Source organism: Anser anser, assembly GCF_964211835.1.
Source record: "Anser anser genome assembly, chromosome: 10".
In the NCBI taxonomy this organism is placed as follows: domain Eukaryota; kingdom Metazoa; phylum Chordata; class Aves; order Anseriformes; family Anatidae; genus Anser; species Anser anser.
Window position 1 is genome coordinate 18,810,069 of NC_139730.1, and position 12,426 is coordinate 18,822,494.

General features: G+C 37.4%; 1 protein-coding gene across 2 annotated transcripts in view; it reads right to left on the minus strand.

The window, feature by feature from the left end:
* The window catches only part of TEX9 (testis expressed 9), a 41,789-nt gene extending 31,595 nt beyond the window's left edge, over window positions 1–10,194 (minus strand). The window contains exons 1-7 of one of the 2 annotated variants that reach the window (XM_083849994.1): window positions 9,416–10,194; window positions 9,222–9,307; window positions 8,177–8,240; window positions 6,605–6,675; window positions 2,970–3,015; window positions 1,858–1,943; window positions 216–394 (exon numbers count right to left, since the gene is read on the minus strand). In XM_083849994.1, the coding sequence (XP_083706120.1) occupies window positions 216–394; window positions 1,858–1,943; window positions 2,970–3,015; window positions 6,605–6,675; window positions 8,177–8,240; window positions 9,222–9,307; window positions 9,416–9,592 (709 nt within the window). In that variant the 5' untranslated portion in view covers window positions 9,593–10,194. The remainder of the gene's footprint in view (window positions 1–215; window positions 395–1,857; window positions 1,944–2,969; window positions 3,016–6,604; window positions 6,676–8,176; window positions 8,241–9,221; window positions 9,308–9,415) is intronic. The other variant, XM_083849995.1, reaches the window with a different exon arrangement.
* Window positions 10,195–12,426: the final 2,232 nt, after the last annotated feature.

Here is a 12,426-nt window from a genome sequence, read left to right on the forward strand (position 1 = left end):
AAATCACTTTTTCCCCGTGATTATTCCTATGTGATCTCATTTTTCTTTAGGACTGTATGAGAAGACAAACCTTCTTTTTGTTTTACCATAATAAAAATTAAGGACTTTAGAACTTTCCCTATAATGTCTAGTTTTCTCCCCCCCCCCCCCCGGAGAAACCATTACTAACAGTCAGGAAGTAAGAATAAAGTATGCAACCATATGAAGAAACCTACCTGCTCCGATTTCATTTCCAATGTTTGGAATAATGTCATCATCTAGACAATCCGGCAAGCATCCTTTGTCTAGTTTTCCTTCAATTTCACTTACTGTTTTTGCTAAAGAAAAATCTATGCAATCCTCCAGTACTGCAACATGACCAGCATTTTGTGCTTCCAGATTTCTTATTTCTGTACTAAAAAAAAAAAAAACCCTAGATGTTAAATTTATAATTAAAAAAAAAAACAAAAATATAGTATTTGCTATACCTAAAACAACTTTGTTGCTTTCTTTCACACTAAAATGCATCAATGGCAACTTGCCATTTTCATTATGTAAAATACCTTTATCGTATTCCACATAATTACATCAGTTCATGTATTATACCATAGGGGGGCAGAGAAACAATACCACTTTCTGCTAAGCTTTTAGTGTGGTATTTTTCTCATCTGACAATTTCAAAACTAAATCAGGGTAAAAGAAAGAAACAGAAGAACGTTCTTTTGGACTAAACTACTATCTTCAGCCTTAAATTTGACTATATCTTCCCCACGCTGTTAACTTCTCCAACTTCGTTCTCTCTACCTACATTCCCACCTTACTGCCACAACTTATATATCATTATACCTGGGTAGGAAACTTTGTTAATCCTTATAGTTGCATACCAGAGCCTTTAACGACATTGATGAATGCAACATACATGACACAGCTGCTACAAAGGCTATCTCCTCAGCTTTCTTTTATAAAACAATGACATTAGCTCCCACATCATCTGAAGCTCCTAACTCTTACTCAAATGTATCCTTATTCCACTGCAGCCTCAAAACTCATGCCAGTTCACTTCTCCCACAACTTTGCGTTCATCTTAAAGGTTCTCTACCTGCACAGCTCAGTCTCTAAATCTCATGAGATGGTGCCATCATGTAAGCCTCACCTGAGCCAAAGAGGTACAAATGATCCACAAGTGACTTCTAAATCCTAGAAGATAATTCTGGCCTGTGCTAATTTAATGTTGTGCAATCTTGCAGACAGGTTTCATCCTATTTTGCTATCTTCTCTAAGTCTGTATTTTCCCTTGTAACAGCTTTCATTCGCCCCCAAGATTTCTGCCATGACTTTTCTACTCTTCTTTTGTCCAGACCTTGAATTTTTGGTTATATGACCTCAAATTTGCTGTCTACAGAGCTGAAGCTTTTCAGCACTTGGTGAAAGCCCCTGAGAGCTTACCAACTCTCTTGTCCTGTAAGCTCAAGATTCACAAAAATAACAAAGACCCTAGATAGCATCATGTGTCTGATCACAAATCAGCCTGCAGCACCAAAGTGTGCTCTCTCCAGTTGCCCCAGACCTATCTCCCACAGGCGTGCTCATTAGGCATCCTTTCGCTGAAGGAGTTAACAGCTTAACTGTTAGCCTTGAGAAGTGCTTGAGCAGAAAGCAACAGTTTGTCATAATCAGCTGTTTGGGAATGATTTCAGGTGCTCCATGCAAGTAAACAGAGACAGCTACAAGGTGGAGATGACTACAGAGGAAATAGTTTGGTGCCTTTGTGTGATAAATCTATACACAGCAGCATATATGAATAAAAATAACCTGCAAGACAAAAACAGCAACTAAAATATTTTGTTATAAGCAAAAAAAAAGAGATACATACTATACCTTGAAGTTGTTCTTTTCCCCTTACTTCCAGAATATGGTCTATTCTCAGCTATGGGCACAGAAACACATTTCTTCTTGTTTAGTGGCTACAAAATTTTCCAGAAAGCAGTGACTTTTATCAGTTAGAAATTACTACTTGCTAGTATGTTTTTGTTTGTTTTCCCCTCCTTTTTCATATAGGAAAGTATCCTTGAATTTGAATGATTTCCAAAGCCTCAGAATCTCAGGAGAGCACCAAATCTCTTCAGCTTTATTTGTACTAGTGCTTATCTTGTATGTTTTATGTCCATATGCCCAAATTATAACACATCCAATAGTTACTTGCTTGTGGGACCTCTTTCAGAGATACTCATAATAAATTAATGCATAAGCAGGGCTTTCAAATATTATTGAGATACTATTTGTCAACAGACTGCATTTCTTTGAACAATGCTTATCGTGCTTTCAAAAATGTTTTTTTTAGAAGTGTTATTTTAATCTTATAAATTCCCTGTAGAAAAAAAAAATATTAACAATATTTTCTTACTTTCATCCAAGCAAATAATCTTCCAAAATTAGTCTTCTCTACTGTATTCTGATAAATGATTGAAAACAATGTTTTGGAAACTTTAGCTCATCTCCTAAAAGACTCAATGTAAATTGGAGGCTTTTGAGTTTTTACAGTTAGTTCCTAATCTCAATCCCCTTTTTACATTATATTTTCCTTGCTTTATTAAGTTATTTTGACTACTAGTTTATTAGTACAACTAGAAGACTGCAGCACTGCCTTTAATACTATACTGAGCAAGAAAGAAATGAATTATGTTCTAATATTTTGCACTTAAAATTGTTAAATTGATGTTCAAAGCATTGAACACTTCTATGAAGTGACAGGTAAGCTTTACAGAAGAGAAACTTAAAGAAATTAAATGTGGTAGAAGTCCACCTAGCTACAAGTGGCACTGTGGAAAAAAAATACTGGAAATGCTGGTCCACCTGTCCCTGTAGCACTCAGGTTTGAACATCATTTTTCTTAGGCTTCCCGCCCATGTAAGTCCCCTGTGTTGCACAATCTCAAAAACTGAACTAATACGTGGAAGAGAAATTAACCAGGATAATTTTGACATTGATACCTTGGTATGTGAGTGTTTAAGACACGAAACTTCGAAGAGTGGATCTCTGCAGGAACAAAAAAAAATAAAATTCACTGAATGCGTATAAAAAAACATTTTAGGATAAAAATCCACTACCATCTGAATCAGGAGAGTAATGTTTTATATATCTACAATCAGCAATATATAGGAACATATACCAAGTTCAATCATCAGTTCACTCACATTCTGTCATTCCATTCTGTCTCATTTGCTACATAAATCACCTGGTGAGCCTAAGACATTTATTCTAATATGGTCTCCAACGTAACAGTTTATTTATGTACTGCAATCTGAATCTCATCTCTTGCCGTTCAGGTGACTGCAGCAAACACCGGGTTATTTGATCCATGATTCCCTGCACGAGGGAGTACTTTGCCAGCATGTGGAGCGTTAACAGCTTCAACAGCTGGACTGACAAACCATTACCAAAGATCACCAACAGTTCAGTGACTCTTACACTTACCTGACATTCAAGCCTCTGAATTAAAGCGAAGAAAATGATGATATAAACCAGTATCCTCTACGTCCTAGGAGAGAGTGCTATGGTATGCTTAGATTGACTGTTGTTAAGTCAATTGACAGGGACTGTCAAGTGAATAAGAAATGGGAGCAATTTAGACAAAAAAAAAAGCCTCAGAATTTTGTCTGAAATGCATATTACAAATACTGTATCCATTTTACCGATAAAAACCAGGAATGAAAGAGCAGCTTTCTTATCTGCTTATTTGGCTGGAAACATATACTTCTTAGCAACTAAACTTCAGGTTAAATGATATTTTAAAATCTCTTGGAAGCAAGATGAAAGTATTAGCACACCATAAACTTCCAAGTTCCTTGTCATACATATAATTTATTTTTAGAATCTGAGTTCTGTAGATCTGTATTAATGTACTGAAAGATGACTTTTTAACCACCTTTTAAAACTTCTAGCTATTCAATTAACATGCAAGCTTATAAAAAGATAAATAAAAATATATGTAACAAAATTTAAAATCTAGGCACATCAAGTCACCTCAATGATTTGGCTCAGCAGATTTGAGCAAATATTTACAGCTTGTCTTTAAAAATCTTAGACACCCAACATTCGTCAGCAAGAATTATCTGCACAAAGCTCCAGATTAATCAAAAAAATCATCTGTGCGGTTGGCAACAGACTTCAAGAATAAGATGATTAGTTTTTGTCTGTTTACCCTATTTTCCTCATGCTTCCCTCCTATTGGCTAGTTTCAGGAGCGTGCAGAAGGTGAGGATTTTCTGCCACAGAAATAAGTTGCATATTATTCTGAAAAATATGAAAATCCAGCACTTGATGCTGAAGAAAACAATATTCTTCTTTCCATCCATAGACTAATTTGATCCTACCACTTCTACTGCCTCATGGCTGCCTTCACAAGACAAAAATGTAAAACAAAAACCTCATTGTTCACTGAATTCCTCAAAGTCATTTAACTTTTTTTTTCTTTTTGCACACATATGACAATGCATTTTTAAGAACTCGTAATATAGTTCTATAGTTGGTAAGTGAAATTAATGTTTAAAACCTGAAAAGGTATACAAGTAAATAGCCAGAAGATTGCGGTGACACTGAAACAGAAGATAATGTTTAACAATTCCGTCTCAGCATGTAAATACGAGGTGCATGAGCAAACCCTTTGTGTTTGCTAATCCTATTCCAAGCGTATAGCATGCCTGCCCATGCGCATACAGATCCCAGCGCCATGAGCCTGGCAATGCGCTGAAGAGTGAAAGTGTAAACAAAAGCTGATTTCAATGCAGGGTCACTGGAGCGGCTTTGTCTCCATTTTATTCGAGTTTCTCTGCAAATATTAAGCTATAAAATCCTGAGTCACTTATTTTAAAATACACGCTGACTTAGAGAGCAGCCTAAATATTTTTGCCTTTTCTTTTTAACGTTTCTTACTATTTTTTTTGCACTTAACCTGTCTTTTTTTTCTGATTCTATTTCCTTCTTTGCTTCAATGTTTCCCCCTCTTTCCAGTTACGTTAGTGTTCATCCTCCATAAAGCGAACAATGAAACTGGTTTCAAAATTATCTTAAGTGCTTCCTTTAGATTTGTGGCATATTTGCTTGCATGATTTTGGAAAAAAATATATTAAATACTTGGAGCTAATCTAATTGAATGGCCTCAATGTTCACTCATGGATAATCAGCGTGCTCAATTCCTAGCACACATTTCTATTTTTTTTCCACTACAGCATGGGATTTCAATTCTTCTCTTACATAAATGTTTACTAGAACACAGACTGTGGTTGTTTTAAGACCTATTAATTTACGTACGTAATTGGTAGATTAGCTGCTACTCTGATGTGCTAATTGCCAACATTTTCCTAATTATTTCAGCACTTCCATTTATTTCAAATGCATACAATCATAGCTGTTAACTCTGTTTGTAAGGCTGATTCCTCTGATCACACTACCTTGTTCAACAGCCCTATAACTGAACTCTGGTTTGAAGTTCCTAAAAATCTTCTGTCAAGTAGTCAAAATCCATCCAGCAGAACACGAAACTAAAGAAAGATCTAGAGTAAATTTGCAAAGCACAGCTATACTGATAATACGTGTGTTTTTTGTTTTCTTCCTCACCTCCACAACTGACACACACAGCCTCAAAATGGATCAGGAATAATCGTAATTATAGCAGTGAAGTTTTTTGCTGGTGTAGCCAGGCTTCCATCACAGAATTGTAGTTATACTTTTTTTGTGTACTGAAAAGCTTTTTCATGGTCATAGAAAACTTTTTTTTTCACTTTTACTTTGCACAAAAGTAATTACTTGATCACCTCTAGAAGACTTTCATATATACTACTTCAAAACCATTTCCCAACTGCAGCTTAACATTTGAAACAGCTTGTAGTCTGACCCTTATATCTTTTTAGGAATCTGCCAGCTCAGATCTTTGATTAAACTGCGTATTAGAGTATCTCAAATCCACCCACTTTGTGTGTTATCAATATACAATCCCTTGAACAACTGAGTCAATAATAACGCCCCTGAACATCTAAGTAAATATTGTCAGGTATCCAGTCTAGAGGTAACAAATTTGAACATATAGGCCAAAACCCCCAACTGTGCCCAATTCATACAGACCAAAGGTATGTTGGCTTCAGAAGTGCAATGATATCCAAATACCAGAGGGTGGCAGCGGAAGGTTTGTCTATCTTCGTTTTTTTTTTTTTTTTTTCTTTAAAATCACACACTTCATGTCCCACAAGCATTTAAGCCAAATTAAATTAGAACGAAGAGAACCAGCATTTCTTTGTTTTATCAGCTGAGCTGGTTACAAAATATCTACTGCTCAATGTCTACCATTTTGTATTGTAAAGAAAACTGCTACTTTTGCTCCCAGTTTTACCGATGTCAGAGCTACTTAGCCTCCTAAATAGAGTATTTCAGCAAAATTAAGACTTCCTTAAAAACACAACAAATAGTTGTTTAGTATCAGTTATTTCAAATAGCATAAAATCCAGACTCCACTAATACAGTATACTGCAAAAATACGACAAAACTGGAGCACGAATTGGGCAAGTCAAGGTGTGCACATCAGAGCCAAAGATTCCCCATGAATTATACACAACAATTGTAAAGCACGTACCTCTGTCCATCATCTTCACGTAACTGAGTTTGTACTGAAATTGGTCTAGATAGTGTCTCCTGTTGGCTTTTCTTTATTTAAAAAAAGAAAATAGGACAATATAAACCATTAAAGATAAATTATATATTCTTAAATCACAGATCACAACTATAGTCCATGGAAAAAAGGGAAACTTTAGTCTACCATAGAAAACATTTTTTCAAACATAGGAAAAGATAGCTAGAAATTAAAATACCACTGATATCCCCAAGCATTTATTTCTGTTCCACAACATGTAATTACTGCCTTTTTACCATAAAACATTTGCCCAACTTATCATCTGAGATGCTGTTACCCTTTCTCATTTTTTTTTCCTGAAATGGAAAAGCAAATGCAGAGCAGGTGAAACAAATTTTCATTTTTTTTTTATTTCAGAGTAACCCTTAAAAATAAATGTTTTATTTTACGCAATACAACCATAATTTGGACACTAATATGCTTTATGTACTTAAGAAAACAATTTAGTCTATCTAACACTGAATGTTCAGATAGCTTATGTTTCTAAGTTACAGTTAGAAAACATAACCAAAAACTAAATGCAGTTGTCCTGTTTAGTTTTTCTTTTTTAAACTTAGACTTGTTTTTCTTTTGTTGTTATATCTGTGCAATCGGGCAGTGCTATGTGGTATATTAAGTGTCCCAAGAATATCTGATCTACTGCTGCATTTAGAGGAGGGGAAAAAAGTGGTTTTGTTGTTGCTGTTTTTCTAAAGGGAAGAAACTAGATGCTGTTTTGGATGTTTCACCTGCTTCTGCTCAAATGCCAAGCAGTTAGCCTCAGCTTATCAGAACTCAAGAGGAGAGCATGTTTTCACAGGACACAAAAATGAAGTTTCAACAGTAGACAAACTACATGTATCTTTCCAGAATATTTAAGAATTTGGGTTCTAGGCCTTTTCTGAAGTGCAACATTATAATAAATATTTCTAATTTTCAGAGCACCTTCTCTAAACTGTTTTGGGTATAAACCAGACCACCTCCCTCTCTTTTTCATAATTTGCCCAATTTTAATATAAAAATTGGTACACAGCCAAAACAAATTTAAAAGATACTACTAACAAACAGAAGAATTTTCTGTTTTAAGAAAGCTTCCTTTTAACTAACTACATATTTTCTATTTGTTATTCTTTATATTTCTTTCAGCTTGAACAACATAGATCTTATTTCACTAGGATTATTGCAGAACTATCTGGTTTTCAAATACTAAAATAGCATTTTATTTAAGACATGGAAACATCCGCAGAGACTTTACTTAAACATCGTAAAATGTTTTTATGTATAAATCTGCGCAAGTGCTCTGTGCATGTGTGAACATCTACCCACCTGATGAACTTACACAAAAGTTATTCCTGCATGTGTCTTTAGTAGACGTTCACAATTTTGAAGGAAAATAAAATACGAAGTAAAGTTTAGACTGAATTTGAAACCAAAATACCTTTAGTTGTCATGGTCTAAATAATTTCTTCTAAAACTTGACCCTGTGTGCATGTGAACCAAGGCTAAATTATATAACAGTCTGCATAGCCTACTCACCATTACTTCTTCAGCCTGACGCACAAGTTTTTCTGTTTTTGCTTCTAATTCTGCATTCAGTCGCCTGAAAGAGTACAAATGCTTGTCAATGACTCTCTGAAAGATTTGAGACATAAATGTAATTATGACAGTAACCGTCTTAATTAAACGAAATGTTAATAACTCCTACAAATGAACTACCGAATATACTTCAGGGTATTATTCGAATTGATTCAACAGTTTCCTGGGTTTCTATCAAATCTATAATAAAACACCATATACATATTGAACAGTAAGGTTTAGACTATGATTCTGAGAGGGAAAGGGAGCCCCTTATTTTCTGTTATGTCATTGCTTAATACACATTTACGTCTTTAATTCCTCAACACTTTTGTTTTTATTTATAATGCTTATCTTAAGTGTACTTAGCAGCAGGGGCTGGGTAAGAAGTCACATACAATTAAATAAATATATAATTAAAAGGTATCACCATACATATACTTAGATTAAAATATGTTCGTGTTTTTGCATGTGTCACTTTATGGCTTTTCACGTAGTGTAACGGGACACTGGATCACCACACACCTCACCACTTAAAGGAGCTGGGAACTGACAGGAAGGCGTGTGAGTGCTTTTACACCAGGGCAGCAAGGTGCTTTCTGGTCTGTAATTAGGGCTGCCTTTCAGGATCGTTGTGTCTCTCTTAAGCTTCAGAACCTTCAAGCCTTTTTTAAAACAGTCTTAAGCACTTAGATCTTCCTAACTTAAAAGTAATATCTTTTTTATTATTATTTTAAGCAGAAAAATCTAATGTCCATGACTGAATTAAGGCCTAGTGCAACACACAGCCAACCCTGATGTTCCTGTGCAAAACGGCGGTAGGAAAGCTGCACTGCAGCAGGAAAAAAAAAAAAAAGTTCCAACCCCACTTTTAGTACTCTCATCCGTGCATTTGGTAAAAGTGGTTGAGAGATTCCGATGCTGGGGATTAACTGCAGGCCCCGCTACGTGAGCGAGCTGGGTGACGGTGAGGTGCTGAGAGACCGCCGCCCCCCCGCCTCCTTACTTGTACTCCGCCTCCTTGGCCAGCAGGTCGCCGCTCACCACGCTGCTCCCAGCGGGCGGCGAGGGGCCTCCGGGCGCTCTCCGCACCTGCAGCGTAAATGAGTCAGGGGACGGGACGGGGCCCAGCTCGGCCGCCTGCCCCTCGCCCTGCCCGCCGCCCCCGCTCGTCGCCCCGCGCCCGAGCCGCCACCTTACTTCGGGCAGGCCGCCGCCCCGCCGGACCCCGCTTTTGCCGCCCGCCGCCATTTTGTTCGCGCGGCGGCTGCTGCGCGGCGTCGCCCTCGCCCGGGCAACCGGCGGGCGCCGCTCTTTCTCCGGCCCCGCCGCCGGGCGGAGAGGCTGTCGCTCTCGCGGCGTTTTTTTCGTCCCCATCGCGGGCCGTAGCCCTTGTTAAGTCTGTTCTGGTGCCGTTGGGTCCCGGGGGCAAGGGCAGTCCCTGTTGCAGCACGTTAGGGCCACTGTTGCAGGCGTGGGCAGCCACGTTTCAGCCCTGGCTGCCAGGCGGCTGAAAGCTGAAGTACTTGGTCGCCCATTTCCTCACACACACCGTGTCGGGAGCCCCGTGGCAGAGCCTGCGGCCTAAGGGCATAGGGTGACTGGCTCCCTGACCAGAGGCCAAGGATCAAGCGGCTCCCAGCATCGCTGGGCTCCCAAGAGTTTGGGTGAGGGAGAAGTGACAAGGTCTGAGGTGGCGTTATACCCATCATTGTACTAAATAGTTATTAGAACTCTTTCCCCTTAAGCTTTTTGGCCTTGCATATAATTCTGTCATCACCTTTTCAATATGGCAATTGTTCCACTCCTACCCCATTTACTGCACTCGTGCTCTCTCATCTGTGCATTTTCTGTTCTTAGTTTTCTGTGATTGTTGTCTCTTTTTAGCCTTGTCCTCTGCTATGTTTTTGAATCTTTCCATTATTTTTGTCCCTCACGCCCACGCTGTTTGATTTTGATACATTTCTCCCCCCCCAGTCAGCTACTGGGTCGTTCCCCTTTTCACACGTGGTTTGTACTCCCACTCACCTGCTCATTCAGCTGTTTTCCTTTCACACGTTTCTAGATGATGATGCCCTACCGTTGATTTTCCTCCCTGGCAGTCTCTGAACCCTGCACCTGTGAGGAAGAATCAGAAAAGCAACATTCTGAGCTGCATTGAGCCTAAGGGTTAGAGATCTGGATGGCCTCGATGGGGTTAGTTCATTAACATTTCTGTCTCTCTCTGCAACACATATACAGTCACATATGTGTATCTGGATGTCTATACAGTAACAATAATATACCCTGAATTATATAGACTATGCTTTTAATGAAGAGATATACACAGGAGAAATCACAAGGACTTAGGTTACTAAACACAGAGGGTCTGTATAGTTGAAGGATTTCTGCAGAAGTATTAGTTGCAAAACAGAAGAAATGCTTGGAGATAACTTTGAGCACCGAGACATGTATCCCATGTAATGGGATAAATGGTGATGAAATGAAATACGGGACAAATGTGATTAGTGGAAGGCAAAAAATACAAATATCAATATAGAAAATGAAAGTGCTTAATGTTAACATTGGTATTGATACAAAGGGGAAAAGGATGAGCCTATGAAAAAGAAGTTACAGAGCTTTTGGAAAAAACAATCAGACAAGAATTCAGTCCATTACAGACTTTTTTTTTTTTGGGGGGGGGGTCAGTAAGAATAGCAAGAGGTTAATGGTTGGTGGCCTTTGAAAAACAACATGCAGAATTTAATTCTAATGGTTAAGCTTTTGATTTGGAGAAACAAGGAAGTGAGAGGTCAATAGAAGAAACTGGACCTGCACAAAGGGAAAGACAGATTTTGTTAAGTAATAAATTCTCGATTCCAAGAGAGATTAAAGCATCATAACCAAAATGAGGTTTTGGGGGACTTTAAGAGAAACAGAGGAGCTAGAGAATGCCAACAAGGTGAAAACTATAATGCCAATATGAAAGCTATAAGGATGAACATGCTCTTTCCAAACAGCAACAATTTTTTTTTTTCAAAAGAAAAGTATTTTTTCTTTTTGCAGACAAGTATTTTGGTAATATACTTACTGTTTTTGAAGTTTTCATCCAATATAGCTGTATAAGATCATAACATTAAAAATGCCATAAATATTAGCTAGAGGATCTCTGCTAGTTAGGTATGCAGGCAACAAGATCACTGGTTGAGATTAGAGAGATTAGAGCCATGGGTTTTTTAGCCAGCTTTTAGCTAACTTGATAAACAAAAGTGGGGTAATTTATTATATCATAAATGATTAAATATGTTAACAAACACAGCAACACAGTCCTTTTTGTGTAGAGCCCTCTGGGAATGATAACATACATACGTATTAGGATTGCAGATTTGCACATTTCTCTATGATCCACAACATGATTTATTTAATATGATTTATTTTATTGAAATATTTAAATCCAGTTGTACTAGATTTAAAATTCAACTACCTATATTTAAAATAATGTGAAAAGATGAGCATGTTTAGATAAGTATTTCTTGGTGAACTTCAAAGTATTTCTCCAGAGATGTAGAAAACAGAAATAAGAGATTGTTATATTCTTGATCCCTTACTCCATTAAGGTTTTATCACTTTTATGTTGACTTGATGTGACCTTAACAGTTGTGGTTAATTCTATAATACTTAGTTGGTAACTGGGTAGAGAATAGGCTTATATTACAGTGGACAACCAATAGCGAGATACTTACAGAGCTAGGAGAATTTATTTCATTTATCTGAAAAAAGCACTTGAAAGCAAAGCATTGGTATGGTCTGAGATTTATCTGACATTATTTGTTTGCAGATTCCCAGTTTCCCTTTAATAATTTCTAAAACATTAACCTAAAAATCATGATTATAATACCACATTTTAGTCATTTTGAAACAGAGTGCAGATTTCAAATGGATCAATATTTGTGATCATTTTGAGCAATAGTTGAGATCTATTGCTAGTATCCCTCCATGATTAGTGGTTGTAAATCTTCAGTCTTCTGTAGCTTCCAAGTATTGCATTATTTTTTATTTTATAAGGTTTCTTCAGGATGATGTTGTTCTCATAATCAAATGGCTCTAACAAAAATGCATGCATTCCAAGTTAAGTGGTTCACTGCATTGCCATTGTTGATCTTTCAGCAAAGGAGGAGGCAGATCATAGAACAAAAGAGCTCAATCAGTATAGCTGGTAGGAGTGGTTCAGG